The sequence below is a fragment of the Caloenas nicobarica genome, chromosome 15 (genome assembly GCF_036013445.1).
Source record: "Caloenas nicobarica isolate bCalNic1 chromosome 15, bCalNic1.hap1, whole genome shotgun sequence".
Lineage (NCBI taxonomy): Eukaryota > Metazoa > Chordata > Aves > Columbiformes > Columbidae > Caloenas > Caloenas nicobarica.
Genome location: NC_088259.1, coordinates 1,996,405 through 2,012,876, shown reverse-complemented (window position 1 = coordinate 2,012,876; position 16,472 = coordinate 1,996,405). Strand labels below are relative to the sequence as shown.

The following is a 16,472-nucleotide window of genomic DNA, read 5'->3' as shown; positions in this document are numbered from 1 at the left end:
CCGCCCGCCCCCCCTAGGGCTGCGCATCGGGCCGGGCCCCGGCAGAGCAGCGCCGGCCGCCCCGCAGCTGCCCCGCTCCGGTCCAGGTGAGGCGGCTTCGCCGGGGACCCGGCCCCGCCGCTCCCCGCCCCGCCGGACGGGCCGGGAGCCGAGCGGCCAGGGGAGCGGCTGGCACGGGAGGGAGCGGGACAGCGCCGGCGGGCCGGGAGGGAGCGGGCGGGATGGAGCCGGGGGTAGCTCCGGTGGACCGGGCGGGATGGAGCCGGGGGTAGCTCCGGTGAACCGGGCGGGATGGAGCCGGGGGTAGCTCCGGTGGACCGGGCGGGATGGAGCCGGGGGTAGCTCCGGTGGACCGGGCGGGATGGAGCCGCGGCAGCTCGGAGGGGAGGCGGCAGGACGGGAGGGGAGAGCGGGAAGGAGCAGCTCCCGGCCGCTCCCCCCACTGCTGTCTCAGCCCCAGGGAGGGGTCGAAGCATCGGCAGGAGAAGCCCCTCTGGTCCCCTCCGGCCGGGCAGCTGGGGGGAGCCGCTCTGCGGGGCCCGGCAGGGATGTCCCAGCTAGGGGAGGCGAAGATGGGTCTTGAGCAAAGCTCTTAATAACTCTATGCAACACCTGGAGCTGAGACATTACGGCTTCTCCCTGGATGGCAGTGCTGCAAGAGCAGATCCCGCTGCTCACGGCTTCACCTGCCTCCTGGTTTGTGAGAGCTGTTCCTATCTGAAACATTTGCTTTTTCCCCCCAAGTCTTTTTGCTGGTGGCCAGAGCCAAGGTCCAGATGCTTGCGTGATGCTCCAGACATCTCCCCAGTGACCTGTGAGCAACTTGAGGCAATGAACTGCTGTAAGGCAGAAAAGCTTTATTTAGCTTATTTCCCTCAGTCTTGAACACAGAGGAACTTTGTGTTTTGTTTAGCCATGTCCATGAAAACTTGAGGTCCTCTTGGCTTCTTTCCCTGCATGCCCTTTTGGTACAAAATGTTATGGCCGTGATAAAAGCCAGAGAGGCTCTAAAACATGGATGTGTAGGAGAAGACGGCAGCTGGAGCAGCATTCTTTGGAGTGGAACATCCCCAAGTGTCAACAGCCACCACTGCTGACCAAAGATGGTTGGGTTTCTTCAGTCACTTGAATTTTTTTCCTCTCATCACTGACAGGCTCTGTGCGGCTGTAGGAGGAGTTTGCGGTCACCTCCCCCTCTGAGGCGCTGCAGCCAGATTCCCCTGCCGAGGTGAGACCCTTAATTCTCCTGCGAAATATCGAACCCAGTCCAGGGCATGTTATTCTAGTGGCCTGAGGCCACAAAGACCTTCTGCCCCATGGTCTTGTTTCTCACCCTCCCTGGGCACCAGAAGGGTGCTGGGTCTTTTGTGTGGTGATGGTGTCTGTGCATGGTCTTCTCATGGTGGCCTCAGAAGTTGAGCTTTGGAAAGGTTTGCATGTGCCATATGGGTATGGTGAGGTCCTCGTCCCCTAACTCAGTGGGAAGGAGCTAGCCCAGAAACCGCCTGCCAAAACTTGCAGTTGAGCCCCACAGCTGCACATGGGCCTTGCTGGGAGCAGAAGGCAGGCTGGGATGAATGCTCTGCTCATGTGGCTCTGGCTCCCTGATGCTGCTCTGCTCCCTCTTGTCCACACATGAAACCCGCTCGCTGTTTTCAGTGCTGGTGGCTGCGGCTGGTCTGGGCACATAGCCCAGGGCTCGTGTTCTGCTTTCCTCTTGCCTCCAAACTTCCTTTCTCACATCCATCTCTAATAAAGCCAAAAAAGGAGCAGAACATCAGCCCGCCTCCCTTCCTGCAGTGCCGAGCTGGACAGGGGCTCCTCCCGCAGCTCCCGGTGCCTCTGGCCGGCAGCGTGGCTCCCCCGGATGCCTCGGCAGCGGGGACAGAGCCGAGCAATGCCACATCCCAAGGGCATCCTGGGCTGGAGGTGCTGGAGGAAAAGGGAACGTTTAACAACAAATTAGGCAGCGAAGATCAGCTGCTCACTGCTCACTCCTCCAGCATACAACGACCTGGTCTGTGTGTCCTGCTGGCTCTGGAGGCGGGATGTCTGCTCTTGGGCAGTCCTGGTGCTGGGGGACGTGCCCGGCAGACAGCAAGGTTTTGCAGGTGGAAGCATGCTGGCCTGCAGCCCCTGTGCAGGTGTGGGGTGCTGCAGGGCATCACCCATGCTGGCCCTCATGCCACCCTGGGAGAGGGAATGGGAACTCTGCCTGTGCTGGACTAACACCCCCTGTGCTGCTGTAACATGTCGAGGTGCGGCTGGCCAGGTGTTGTGGTGGGCCAGTGCTCGCCCGTCACTAAACACGGCTGTGTTGTGGCTCACTGGTACTAGCAACTCATTTTGGGAAGAGCCATTGGGCAGAGATTTAACCACAGTCCCTCCAAGGGGCTGTCGTTCACCCTGCGAGGGTGTCCTCTGGGGCAGCTCAGGCTGTTTGGATGGCTCTTTCCCTACCCTCACCAAAAGTGTCCAGCAGATGCACATCATGTGTCTTGCTGCTGGGATCTTGTGGCGGAGAGGAGCTGGCTGTGAGCAGGAGGCGATGTCTGGCTGTGCTGGGGACCGCAGGGCAGCCCCGCGCGGTGCCGGAGCCTCGGCAGCACATTTAGAGGTGGCTCCTGTGGTTGCATCACCAGCTTCCAAGGAGCCACCTTCGGGAAACCCTTAGCAGCATATCCCACGTATTATCAAGGAGGAAGCACATGGCGGTTTATTTTTCTGATAACTGCGGGCCTTTGCTCTTTCTCTTTAAAACTATTTTCTTTACTAACTGATGAACCTTCAAAGCTGGCCCCGTGGTCCCTGGGGCCCGACTCCCAGTTGAGGAAGGCACAAGCCTCGTGGTGCAGGAGGCAGGGAGATTGTCTTGGCAGGAGTGGTGGCAGAAGGATGAGGGAATGCCGGTGACGGGGCAAGTGTGGTGATGGGATCGGCACACGGCTTTCGTGCCGGGCTGGCCGGGGTCTCACCCCAGTACTGACCTCCCTGGCTCTGCCGCCTGAGATCAGCAGCTCCTGGGCTGGAGCAGCACAGGGACAGGGCTTTCAGCGAGGGGTGGCGGGAGCAGGATGGGTCTCTGTGGGTTTCCTTCTTGCCGAGGAGGAAGCCGGAGGTTTGGTGGCTGCACCAATTGGCTCAGCAGAGTCCACTCCAGCATGCAGGGCATCATGGCCGGGCATTTCCTGAAATGGTCTGAGCATCGGGTTTTGGGGAATCCCAGAAAGCACGGGCTGGAAGACCAGGGGAGCGCAGCCATCGAGCCCTCGTGCAGAGCACAGATTGCCCCAGTCAAATCAGGACTCTCTGCAAATCACTTCTGTGTCATGCAAGGGGCGCCTTTTCCTGCACTGACCCCAAAAAGTCTCTTCCCAAGTCCCAGCCAGCCCAAGGGGATCTGCTAACAGCAGAAACAGAATGATTAGGAGATGACCAGGCTGAACTGGACCTGGGGACCAAGCGTCTTTCTGGGGCATATTTTGGATCAAACAGCAAAACTGTGTGCTGTCAAAATCACACTTAATCCCCATAACAAGAACCATCTCTCCGGAGATGGTGCCAAGCTGCGCTTTCTGCTGCTGGTCACAGCTGGGGCAGGGTAAATATTTGGATAATATTAATTCATGTGGTGAGTGCAAAACTCCTGCTTGTTTCTCTAGTCTTCTGGTAATAATTCTGCTAATAACTCAGCATGTTTTGAAAACTCAGCCCAGTGCCGTGGGGCAGCGGGAGAGCTTTTGTTGCTGGCTCTGGCCTGGCACGGCGAAGCTGTGGTGCTCAGCTGAGCCTCGCCACGCCGCTGCCTGGGCCGTGGCTCTGGGCCGGCAGCGCACGCTGGGGTCTGGCGGGGCCGGCGGAAAGAGGCTGATCCATCGCGAAGAGCTTTACGGCGCAGCGGTGCTGGAGGAAGCAGCGGGCTGCGGGGGCTGACATCTCCTGCCGGCCCAGCCGTCCTGCTGCTGTCCTCAGCTGCCTGGTGACAGGCGTCGCTTTCCTGGGGGACACTGGGAAAGAACAGCGCATCTGGGGGTGGCGGGGTGCTTTGATGACTGTTGGCGGGCACTGGGTGCCGGCTGGGTCAGCGCAAGGGGGGTGCTGCGGCAGCGCTGTTTCCATCCCAGCGCCTGCAGCCACTGGGGCTGACGTGGAATGAGGAGGGGACTGTCTGGGGGACACGAAGCACCTCCCCTGCAGAGGAAGGCCCTGGCTTGGGCTCAGAGGGTGCTGCCGGGCTCTCTGGTGTGGTGCAATGCTGCCACAGTGGGATGGGAGCGGGTGTACGGGTTTGGGGAGAGTCCCCAGCCGCCTCTGAGCTTGGCTGGGCACCGTGGTGCCGGCCAGCCCCGCAGGCACTGTCACCGCAGCTGGGATTTGGCACTCGCCACAGCCCCTGGAATGTTCTTCTAGCGCAGCCCAGGGACCAGACTCATGGCCACTCCAGCTCCCGCCTCTGCAGCCCCTTGAAAAAGGGGACGGAAAGAGCTGGGAAGCAGGTACGGTGCGGAGAGGCCTGGCAGGAGCTGTGCAGCTGTTGAAGGCTTTTCGCTCAGGCCGCGGACAAGCCAGCGCTGGGTTCACTCTAGGGGAGGGATGCTCCCCGAGGCCCTGCGGTCCCCCTGGGTGTCAGCATTAAGGACCCAGCTGGGAAGCGGATCCCGGAGCGGCGTGCCCAGGGTGGCCGGACCAGCCGGGCGCAGTTGCTGGCGTGCAGCTCACTGGTCTTACAGAATCACAGGATGTCAGGGGTTGGAAGGGACCTCGAAAACTCATCCAGTGCAATCCCCCCCGGAGCAGGAACACCCAGATGAGGTTACACAGGAAGGTGTCCAGGCGGGTTGGAATGTCTGCAGAGAAGGAGACTCCACAACCTCCCTGGGCAGCCTGGGCCAGGCTCTGGCACCCTCACCATGAAGAAGTTTCTTCTCAAATTTAAATGGAACCTCTTGTGTTCCAGCTTGAACCCATTACCGCTTGTCTTACCGAGAAGAGCCTGGCTCCATCCTCGTGACACTCACCCATTATATATTTACAAACATTAATGAGGTCACCCCTCAGTCTCCTCTTCTCCAAAAGAGAAGATGGTGTGTTGTCACTTTGTGCTGCTTCATGCAACATGAAGTGGCTCCTTAACTGCTGCGTGTCCCCTGCCAGCGAAAGCAGGAACCCAGGCGGCCCTGCTGCCTGCCACGGCAGGGGACACGGTGGAACAGAGTAGTAATACTCTGCTCTTCCCCCAGACAATTAATTCATAATCCATTATCGCAGAATCATTGAATGTCCTGAGTTGGAAGGGACCCACAAGGATCATCAAGGCCAAATTAATTTAACTTTGTCCCCCCAGCTGCTCCCCATGCCAGGTGCTGACCCAGATGGGGAAACTGGGGCTGCACATGAGGGGGAAATGGCTGCAGTAGAAACATAAAGGCTCTGAGCAGCATCTCTCCCTTGGGCTGACCCCACCCCAGACCTCCTCACAGGGCTGTGCTGAGCTGGCAGCTGCCACCCTCGCTCTGCCAGGCATCTTTGCTGGCATCTTGCTGAGTAACGCTGGCCAGGATTCCACTGGGAGAGGTCCGAGCATCCTCCTCTCAGGCAATATTGGTGGTCACAGGAGGGTACCGAGCACCCCATACAGGCCCTGTTTGGGTGCCCAGCACCCACGGTGCAGGATGTCTTAAATTCCAACTGCGTCCCTCAGCCTGGCAGCATGGGGGGTGACACCAAATCACTGCTCGGAGGCTGTGGAGGGGCTCAGGTACCATGTCGCTGCTGGGCATGTGCTCTCTGCTCCAGCCTGGCTCTGCTGGGTGCTCACCAGCACGGGCTGGGGGCAGGAACCCCCCTTTGAAAGACCAGGTTTTCCTGCTGTGGTCTTGCCTTGGTGGTGTTTGGGGTCCATGTGCTCCCTTTGCCATTCCCTCCGGGACATGCATTGCCCCAGCCATGTCCCCAAAGGTGTGCCCATCCCACAGCTGCCCCCCTCTTAGCTCCTCCCGGCTGTCGCCTTCTCCTGGCACTCATTACCTGTAACAGCAGCACCAGTCCTCGGTGCCCTGTGGTCCCGGCATCACTCAGCTGCTCTGCCCCCACCCCGCAGGGGCTCTGCAGCCCCCCCCGAGGTCCCCCGACCTCCTCTCCCCGCTGCTTCGGGGCCCCTCCGGCGGGCTGCCCGGGCACAGGGGCGGGAGGGACGCGGCCAGTGGCCTTTGGCCCGGCAGGGGCGGGAGGTGGGATGGAGGGAGCGGGACGGAGGGGGAAGGGAGGCGGTGGTATGTGAGGAATGTGCCCGGGGCAGATAACCCCTTCCCGCTGGGTGCTGGGTGCTGCGGAGCCCATGTCCTGGGGACGGGCTGCGGCTGCTTTGGGCAGCGGAATGGAGGGTGCGCAGGGACACCCATTGCCTGGGAGCCGGGCTGGGGAGAGCCCTGCGGGAGACGCAGGGGGCCGTGGCTGAGCTCTGCCCAAAATGCCGAGGCACCTGTCCCCATGGGCCCCCGGGCTGGTGGAGTGGGGGAACGCTGGGTGCTGGGCTGGGCATCTCTCCCTGCGCCCGGGGTGCAAAGGCTACAGGCGGCAAGCGGGTTTGGGGAGCCCTGCCTGCAGCCTGTAGGGACAGCCCTGGGCAAGGGGTGCCAGTGAGTGCTTGTGACTTCCCAAGGGACTCGTTAGAGCCTGAATGCCACCTGTCCCCATGTACAACCCTGTGGCCACCTTATCTCGTTGTTGCCAAACTGTGTGAGTGGCAGGGAAGCTGAGGCAAGGGACTGGATGCGCCAGGAGCTGTGTGTCCCTGCCTCTGCTCCAGCCTCCCCGGCTCTGCCTGTCGCCAGCCCTCCTGACGCTCCTGCCTGCTGCCCTGCCCCCAGGTACCACCCCAGCCGCCAAGATGTCCAGCAAACGTGCCAAAGCCAAGACCACCAAGAAGCGTCCCCAGCGCGCCACCTCCAATGTCTTTGCCATGTTCGACCAGTCGCAGATCCAGGAGTTCAAGGAAGCCTTCAACATGATCGACCAGAACCGTGACGGCTTCATTGACAAGGAGGATCTGCATGACATGCTGGCTTCTCTCGGTGAGGAGACCCTTCCCTCATGCCTCCACGTGTCCCTCAGCCTCTCTGCCCTCAACACCTCCTTGGCAAGTGGGGAGAGCTGCTGGGTCACCTAGTGTCTCACACCCAGCGGTAGAGACCAGCTTTGGTGGGATGCTGATGTGGCACAGCCCTCCTGCTTTGGGCCAGCCTGATACTGGCTGTGAAATCTGGCGGCAGATTTCTCTGCTGGAACCAGCTGACCGCACAAGGTGCGTTTGTGGAGGCACCCAAGGGCAGCAGCCTGATGTGCTGCTTTTACAGCCATGCTCACTAGAAGGGAAGAGACCCTTGGGGCTGGAGAATCTTTGCTCTAGGAGCAACCACCAGCTGCAGCCATTGAGTATTTGAGTGGTCTCACCCCAGAATATCACCTGGGGTTGTACCCTGCGGGACAAAGCTCCTGTTGCTCTCAGCCAGAGTGACAGAAGAGGCAGATCCCTGTGCTGGCACAATACCTCGACCAGTTAAGACTTGCAGCTCTGGCTGTATCCCCCACCCTGAGCCCCTTCTCCTTCGCTGCAGGCCACGGCTCCCACCTCCCGCTCCCTGCGGTACCTCCACGGCACTTTCAGAGGTCTGTCAATGATTGACCTGGCAGCCAAACCTGTTCTGGAGGTCCTGCCTGGCCCTGGGAGGGACCTCCCCCCTCCCTGAGAGGTGCAGCTCTGGGAGCAGAGAGGGGCTGGGTGCTGAGGCACATGAACCTCAGCAGCAGAGCTTAAACCATCGCTGGTGCATCCATGGCAGGAGCAGTGCTAAGGACATCGGCAGCACGAGGCTCACATGGGGACATTGCTGCCCCTCTCCTTGGCGGGGGGCAGGGTCTCAGCTGGCACAGGAATGGGGAAAAGCCAGGGTATTAGTTCCTGGTGACCCCCAGATGAATTCCTGCATCTCCCTCAAGGCTGAGCCTGGCAGAGCTTGCTTCCAAGTGGCCTGGGGCATGGATTAAAGCACGGGGAGAGCTGCTGAGGGGGCAGCACCAGGCACTGTGGAAATCCCCTTCCCTTGTTTGTGAGGCGGATGAACACATGCCAGCAAATTCATTTGCAATGAAAAAGAAACCCAGCCAGCCGGGTACGTGGGCTGGCATTGGGGATGGGTCCTGTGGGGGGGACAGGGCACGAACACACACCTCCGCCTGTGTCTGGCAGGGAAGAACCCCACGGACGAGTACCTGGAGGGCATGATGAGCGAAGCACCGGGGCCCATCAACTTCACCATGTTCCTCACCATGTTCGGGGAGAAGCTGAATGGCACCGACCCAGAAGACGTCATCCGCAACGCCTTTGCCTGCTTCGACGAGGAGGCGTCAGGTGAGGTGCTGCCTGCCCGGCCTGGGCTTTGCCTTTCGGGCAGCCAGGACGAGGGCTGGGGCCAAATCCTCGGGGACAGTCCCCAGGCAGCTCCAGAGCAGGACAGCTGGCCAGGGGTATCTTTGGGAGAGACAGGGAAGGTCCTGCCACTCAGCCCTCCTGTGATGTCTCCTGCTAATGCCACCCCACCCTGTCTCCACAGGCTTCATTCATGAGGACCATCTGCGTGAGCTGCTGACCACCATGGGAGACAGATTCACCGACGAGGAGGTGGATGAGATGTACCGGGAGGCACCCATCGACAAGAAGGGCAACTTCAACTATGTGGAGTTCACCCGCATCCTGAAGCATGGGGCCAAGGACAAGGACGATTAGAGCCCGGGGCTGCCCATCCCCTCTGCCTCCTCCTGCGCGCACCCCTGCCCCTCGGCCCCCCTTGCTGCCCCACAGCAGCTCGCCCATGGGAAACACCTCCCAGGACCGTCACCCCACATCGGGTCACGCTTGGAGGGGAAGTGCTGCCATCACTTCACCACTGTGTGCCCGTCCACCAGCCCCAGACCTCCCCTCCCATCGCCTCTCCCACCCACAGGCTTGCCCCAGTGGGACCCCCAGCCTGGCTGGGACCCCCCCAGCAGTAGTTGACCCCCTCAAAGCCACCATGCCACCAGTCCCTGGGGCTAGGGTGAGCATCCAGGTGAGCACTGCCCCATGGGGTTTTGGCTGGCTCGGGCTCAAGCGATCCCTGTCTCAGGGCCACAGCACAGAGAGAAAGCGCCTCTCCCCTTCCTCCCACACTCTCCTCGTTTATGAAAGAAAACCCACTTTGTTTCCTCCTCCCTGGCTGTTTTATGGCTTTAGAGCCTGTGATCCGAGGGATCTGGGAAGCCGAAGCGGGTATAAAACCTAATGGGTGTGATACAGAGGTGTGCTGTGTGCGACTCCCTCGCGGACCCGTGCCGTACCGTGCCGTGTCGTGCCGTGGCCCACTGTCTGACTGCCTGGTGGGTCTGAGGGCTGGGTTTGGGCGCCGTGTCTCCCCACCTCGCTGCCGTTGCCAGCCAGGGCTCCTTCCAGCTGGGGAGCATGTTTTTGAAAATCGCTCCCAACCTGCGTAAAATCAGCTTGAGCATCATTTTCTGATCCCAGGCTGATGGGATGAGGGTTCTGCTTGGCCCCTGCATCATGGTGGGCAGACTCAGATACACCTGGCAAGTGCTGGCCACACTCCCCCCATCAGCTGGTTTGGGGTCTCGGAGGCTCGGCCACCCTTTTGTGTCATCTTGAGGGGGCAGGGGTGCGGGTAAGAGACAGGGAGGGTGAGAAATGGGGAGGGGGGTTGTCTCCTTGGTTTGGCTATTTATCACCACCCCGATAAAGGTGTGGGGGTGCAGGGGGGCTCCCACCTTGCCAAGCTGCTATCTTAAGTGCTGCTTGAAGTCATCCCATCTCTCTGCCCTGGAAGGATGAGTTTCCTGCATTTCTTTATTTAAAATGGCGGAAAATGCGACACAAACCCACAGAACCTGGCGAGGGCACAGTGCATGCCAGAGATGCTCCCAGTGCGCTGGAAAAGCTCGGACGAAGTCTGCGGGAGCTCCACGGGCGCGTGCTGCTGGGATCAGAGGGGTCATCAGCCCCGTCCCTGCTCAGAGACCTGCCAGACCGCAGGAGGTGCTCTCACCTGGGAGATGACCCATGGTTGAAAAGCTTCTCCTTGGTTCTCAGTGCTTCTAAGTGTTAACAACACAAGGAAAGATGACCTAAATTATCAGGGACACGGAGACGTGAAAGGCTGAACGTGTGCTTTCCAGTGAGCTCCCAGGGTCATGGCTCACGCCCTGCAGCAAGAGCCCCAAACCAGCCCACCTCCAGGCTCGCAGATGCTGTGTTCCTTCCCTAATTCCCTGCCCTACCAGGGAGAAACCTACAGGTCTCTCACTTCCAGGGCAAAGCCCCAGGCCTGAAGGCTGCTGGAGGGCAGGGTGCTTTTTAAAAAGTTCCTTTCACTGGGACTTACATAAAAGTGACTGTCTCACAGACATCACTTTGGGGCAGAGGGGCCAATGCTGGAGATACACCGAGTGGCGTGGGAAAAGACCTCCAGCTTCAGCAAGGTCTCAGGCACGCTGTGGGCAAACTGTCTTCTGGAGGCGACTGCATCCAGGAGCGAAATTCAGCCTCACTGACCCCAAAGGATCAGCTTGTGTGACCAGCCCAGGTTCTCCCAGTGTCAGGAGTGGGATGGACTTGGTGGCTGGTCACCGCCAGTTGCGGACACTGCTGGCTCCGAGCAAAGAGCTGCCAGAGGCTTCAGCACGGGGCTCTCAGAAACAGTCTCAAGCAGCTACTAAAGCTGCTGTGTCTGAGCTGCTCCTGCACCGGCACAGCTGGGGTTACACCATTGGGCTCTCAGGAGAGGGCATCCTGCAACCCTGATGCCAACAAATTAGAGGAACTTTGCTAGTGGACACTGAGGTACATATGAGAAATCTGGCCCTTGCAAAGGGAAGTCCTGCCTCCCCCACCTCCTGGAGCTCTTTGCAGGTGGAGCACAAAGTTATTTGGGTAGCAGAGATGGGGCTGTCTTGCAGGACTTCAGAGGCTGAGTGAAAACGACCAAAATGCAAGTGCAGTAGTAGGTGGGCTGATGGAAAGTGAAGCACGTGGGGAAGATCATCACTGACTTCACAGGTGAGACCACAAGCTCCAAGTGCCCCAAAACACCCCAAAAAAAGGTCAGAGCTCCATGGCTGTGAAAATCAAGAAAAAAAAAAAAGGGAGAAAGAAAATCACATGCTAGGAATTACTAAGAAAAGAAAGGAGATTAAAAGGGAGACCACCATTCAGCCATTGCCTAGGTCCCTTTATGGCCCACACCTTGAATACAAAAAAGAGCCAAAGTGGAAGCATTCTGAGAAGAGCAACTGGGAGGTTTGGCAGCATGGACCAGCCTCCCCCCGAGGAGACCCTGGGCAGGGCGAACTCTGTGGCCTGGCAAGGGGATGTGGGAGCAGGGTGGCAGCGTGGGGCCAGTGCTGCTTCCCACCCCTCCTCGGGCTGCGCACGGGTGTTACCAGACACCCAGGAACCATGTCTGGCTCAGGGCGTCTGGGGCCAGGAGCATCACACCCTTGGGCTCTGTTCTTATCCTCTTTTAGCACCTGCTTCTAGCCATGGCGGGAGATGGGACCCCAGAAGACATACCAGTTAGTCCAGCAAGGGTCAGAGCCCTTTCTACGCTTCATTATTTCTCTCAATCCTGGTACTAACTGAGCCCCTTCCCCTGTTTTTGCTCAGCTGTCCGTTTCCCGGCTTTCCCAGCAGTGCAGAGGCTGGAGAGCAACCCTTCCAATCACGTCGGCTCACATCATCCGTCAGCCGGTGCTCTTGGAAAGCCCCTGGTGCTACCAACACAAGCAGATGGGGCAGTTCTCCTGTGCTGTCAAGTGCACATTCCCCAGAAAGACTTCATCCGTTTTGGTCAACCGCTTAATCCAAGGAGGGAGAAAGAAACATCAGCAAGCCCCCCAACTATTTGCACCAATATGAACCTCATGAAGTTCAACCGCGCCAACTGCGAGGTCCTGCATTCCCAGTACCAGCTCAGGCTGGGGGATGCATGGGTTGAGAGCAGCCCTGCAGAGAAGGACTTCGTGACACTAGTGGGTGACAAATTGATTGAGAGCTGGCAATGTGCACTTCAGCCTACAAAGCCAAGCGTGTCCTGGGCTGCATCAGAAGAACCGTAGCCAGCAGGTCGACCTGTCTTAACTCAGTGATTTCTAAGATGTTAGCATCAAAATAAAACTAGATGTTTTCAGAATTTCAGAAGTGTGTGCTTGGGGTGGGGGGGGGTGGCGGGGAGAGAGCACCAAATTAAGAAAATAACTGTCCTTTTACATCAATCTAAAAGAGCTGTTCCCAGTGAAAAAGTGTTTCCTGATGTTCAGAGGGACCTTCCTGTGTTCTGGTCCTCTGGTCCTGTCCCTGGGCACCACTGGAAGGGCCTGGCTCTGTCCTTTCTGCACCTCCCTCCAGTATCTCCACACTGCTGGGATCTCTGAGCCTGCTCTGCTCCAGCGGAACAGTCCCGGCTCTCTCAGCCTCTCCTCATAGCAGAGACACTCCAGGCCCTTCATCATCTTCACGGCCCTTCACGGGACTCTCTCCAGTGTGTCCCTGTCTCTCTTGTACTGGGGAGCCCAGCACCCCAGGGCTGCCTCAGCAGTGCCGAGCAGAGGGGCAGGATCCGCTCCCTGGCCCTGCTGGGACACTTCCAGTGCTGTCCATTAGGTCACCACCATTGGCCTTCTTTGCTGCGGGGGCACATTGTTGGCTCATGGTCAACTTGTGCCCACCAGGCCCCCCAGGACCTTTCCCACCAAGCTGCTCCCCAGCTGGGCAGCCCCTGGCACATCCTGGTGCCTGGGACTGACCCTCCCCAGGAGCAGGACTTCGCACTTCTCCTTGTTGAACTTCATAAGGTTCCTGTTGACATATTTCTTCAGCTCTTGCTCCTGATCCTACATGCAGCCCGGCCAGGGGCCCAGGAGCTGCCCTGGCTGCTCCGGGTGGCAGCTCCTGTTGTGTCAGCTCTCCCCATGGAATTATTCCCCTCCCTTAACCTGAACAAGAACTGTCTGTGCAGCCCAGGGAGGCTTCCTCCAAACCCTGACCCAAGAGTGTCATTCTCCAGAGCTGTGAGCTCCATCCTGATGCCCCCAGAGCATCGTTTTTTCCTGTCGAATTACACAGGTTATGGTACCTGCAGGTTAAGTACCTGCTGAAAGAGGGTCTGTCCTGCCCTACGGTCTCAGGAAGGGCAGAGCTGCCCCATGGGAAGGGGCAGGAGGAGATGGAGGGGCTGTGGTGCCCAAGTGTGGGGCTCCGGTGCTGGAGCCAGGCAGTCACACAGTGCTGGAGGTGGTGGAGCAGCCGGTGCCGCGGCTGAGCCCGGCACCGCAGGGCCATGGCACCAACAGTTGGGCACTGGGTGTTCTTACGGTGTTGCCTGTTCCCAGTCGGTGCCCAGCTGGCACACACCAGCCCTTACCGACGGCACCCTAATGCGACCATTGGTCTCTTCAGCAAGCAGGCGGTGATTGCTTTTAAACCTTTACATCTGCATTTAAATCTCTGCAGGAGATGGGTGAAGCTCACCAGCCCCAGGCTCCCACTCCACCCCTGCACATGGGACAGACAAACCCAGTTATTGCTTCCCTCCTAATGCTGCCATGACTCCAGGCATGGTGCCTTGGCTTTTGCAGAGCAAAGGCAGGCTGTTCACCCGTAGAAAAGCCCTGTTAACCCCACTCCCAGGACCAGTGCTGCTGGGGGAGTCCCAGTCTGCGGGGAGTCCAGTGGCCCTGAGCAGGGAGCAGGACCTTGGCTGCTGGAGAGCCAGAGCCAGGCCCCAGGGCCAGGGCTGTAGCAAACAGCTGGCACAGCTGACGACAAATCCAATTTTCCTTGCCAAAAGTCCAGATTAAATATCAGAGGGAGGGCAAAGGATGGAGGGAGTTCTACCCGGGACACCTCTTGGAGGCTGCCTGGGTTTTCCAGCGTCCCCCTTCAGGCTCTTGCTGGCTGATTGTTTTTCAAATTGCTGAAGTTTAATAGTATTATCATGTCAATGGGCCTGGCCAGACTTTGCAGGGCCGGCTGGGGGGACTCAGCCTGGACAAGCCCTTAGCAAGAGGCAGAGCCCCTGCCATGGCCCCTGGCCCCACAGGGCTCCCAACTCCCCGTCGGCTGGAGCTCCCTGGCTCCTGTTCCAGGCTGCGTTTGTCCAGGGATTTTGGATCCCCAAGATGCTGTGCTCAGGCACCCAGTTGGATTTTTCCAATGCTGCTTCCACGCGGCCTGTATCTGCAGCCCAGGGAGCGCAGGAGGGCTCGTGGCCTAACCCTGGGCAGGTATTTGAGCCCAGGCACCATTTCCCAGGTGCGTCAATTAGGCAGAAGACTAATACAGCCTTTGTCACGGGGTGGGAGCAAAACCATACTGTTCGGATGGACGGTCCTGCCTGGGCACAGTGGCTGACACAGACCACAGGGATGGCCATGGGGACTTTGTGGTGTCACCCCTGAGGAACAGGCTGGGCACCTGGGCAGGGAGCAGAGCAGGCAGGAGCGCGCCTCATGTGAGAGGGCTGCCTGGGCCAGGGGATGCACCGTGCACTGGTACAAACTTGCAGCAAGACAGGATTTGCACCCAGGGCTGACTCTACACCTCATCTGTGGTTCACCAGCCCACGCTGCATTTGCATTAATGGAGCAATAGCAATTTGCGGGTACAGTTTCACTCAGGGCCTTGAAGGTTTAGCAGCAACTCAACAAATACTTTAAGGAATTCTCCTGTTGGTTTTGTTTGTTTTAATTAATTATTGCACCACACAGTCTGCTTCTCACAGACCAAAAACCTACCATAGAAGGTTTTTTTGCAGCCTTTCTCAATGCCCGAATGGATACCCATCTTTTTCCCTGCAAGCAGAAAAGAGAGGAAGAAGGGGAGCTGCAGCACAGCTTGCAAACGTGGTGGAGCCTGGGAGGGCAGAGCTGCCCCAAGGCCGGCTTCTGTGCCAGGTGCCATCAGACGCCATCGGCAAATAAGCTCTGCGTAGAGAAAGATGGAGCAGAACCCAGTGACCCTTGGGGCCGCTGTGCCCCACGAGCACACAGGTCCCGCATGCTGTGCTTGGCTTGGCAAGGATGAGCACAGGCGTCTCCAAGAGGGGGGATGGACATGCCAAAAAGGACATCCACGAGAGAAGCATCTCTCTGCTGGCACCCTTCTGGGCTGGCTGCTGCATGGGGTCATCTTGACTTCCCACGGCAGCAACTTCTCCATGGCAGGAGCTGGAAGGGATCAGCCTGCGTTTCCCACCGTGTTGCCCACACAGCCCGGAGGGTGCCTAACCCGTGGGATGTGGCACCACTGCTCAGAGCAGCTCGTCTCTGTGGGTCCCACCGATGAAGGGCATCATGCCAGGGTGGACACGATGGATGTGCTCCCTTCTGGGCTCGGCATTGCTCACCTGCTTGTCCTGAGTGTCTGGCAGAGGCTGAAGGTGTGACCCAGCCCCACATTGCAGGAAGGCACGGAGCACACAGTGGGGAAATCCTGCAGGACCCACATCCTGGACCAGCAGCATGCCTGCATTTAAATGGAGCGATTTGGTCTCCAAAACTCAAAAGGTCACCTGAGGCTCTGCTGTTGCAGTGGAGAGGCAGATGGCGAGCGGTGGCAATCCAGTAAGGTCTCCAAAGAGCCCGGCCTGTTGTCAATGGACATGGCAAACGTGCCTCCTGGGTCACCACCGTTGCTTTGAAACACCTTCCACTGCCATGGGAGCAGTGGTGGTCTGAGGTCCCTGGGGCTGTCACCCACACTTACCCCAGCAGCTCCTGTCCCCAGGCCTGACCCTGCAACCAGCGCCTGCCTGTTCCCTGCCCACAGACACCAGTGACCCCTTGGTGCTCAGATACAGGGTTCAGCCTCAACATGGCCGGGGGAAGGAGCTTGTGCAGTGCCTTGTGGCAGCGTGCCTGAGTGGGTGCCCACAGATGGGTGCCTCTGGGTGGGTGTCATTGGGTGTGTGTCCCTGTGCAGTTGTCCCTGGGTGGGTGTCCCTGGGTGGGAATCCCTGGGTGGGTGGCCCTGGATGGGTGGCCCTGGGTGGGTGTCCCTGGGTGGGGATCCCTGAGTGGGTGTCCCTGGGTGGGTCCTCCTGAGCGGATGTCCCTGTGTGGCTGTCCCTGAGTGGGTGTCCCTGGGTGGGCGGCCGTGCGTGGGTGAGCACGAGCGTCCCTGCGCGGGTGCCCCTGTTGGGGTGCGGGATGCAGCTCCGCTCGGGCGCAGTTACCGCGACGTTTCTGCAGCCCCTGCAGCCGGGGGCTCCCTCCCGCCGGGCGCCGTGTCCGGGAGCGGGGGCAGAGCCCCCTCCCCGCCGCCGCCAGGTAGCGGCCCGGGGCTCGGCGGGGCGGGGGCTCCGCCGCCCGGTGCCGCGGCGGTGACAGCCGGGGGCGGGCGGGCCGGGGCCGGGGGCGGGGGGCCCGGC

General features: G+C 59.6%; 1 protein-coding gene across 1 annotated transcript; it reads left to right on the top strand.

Moving 5' to 3' along the window:
* Positions 1 to 9,331, top strand: MYL9 (myosin light chain 9). The gene is made up of 5 exons (XM_065645495.1): positions 1 to 86; positions 1,155 to 1,228; positions 6,870 to 7,073; positions 8,249 to 8,410; positions 8,613 to 9,331. The coding sequence occupies exons 3-5, from the start codon at positions 6,890 to 6,892 to the stop codon at positions 8,783 to 8,785; spliced, it is 519 nt and encodes a 172-aa protein (XP_065501567.1). The 5' UTR covers positions 1 to 86; positions 1,155 to 1,228; positions 6,870 to 6,889; the 3' UTR covers positions 8,786 to 9,331.
* Positions 9,332 to 16,472: the final 7,141 nt, after the last annotated feature.

Excerpts from the sequence above, each read along its gene's own strand:
- MYL9 (XM_065645495.1), top strand. The coding sequence starts at position 6,890 with ATGTCCAGCAAACGTGCCAAAGCCAAGACCACCAAGAAGCGTCCCCAG. Across the intron at positions 7,074-8,248 it reads TGACATGCTGGCTTCTCTCG|GGAAGAACCCCACGGACGAG; the intron begins GTGAGGAGACCC and ends TGTGTCTGGCAG. Across the intron at positions 8,411-8,612 it reads CTTCGACGAGGAGGCGTCAG|GCTTCATTCATGAGGACCAT; the intron begins GTGAGGTGCTGC and ends CTGTCTCCACAG.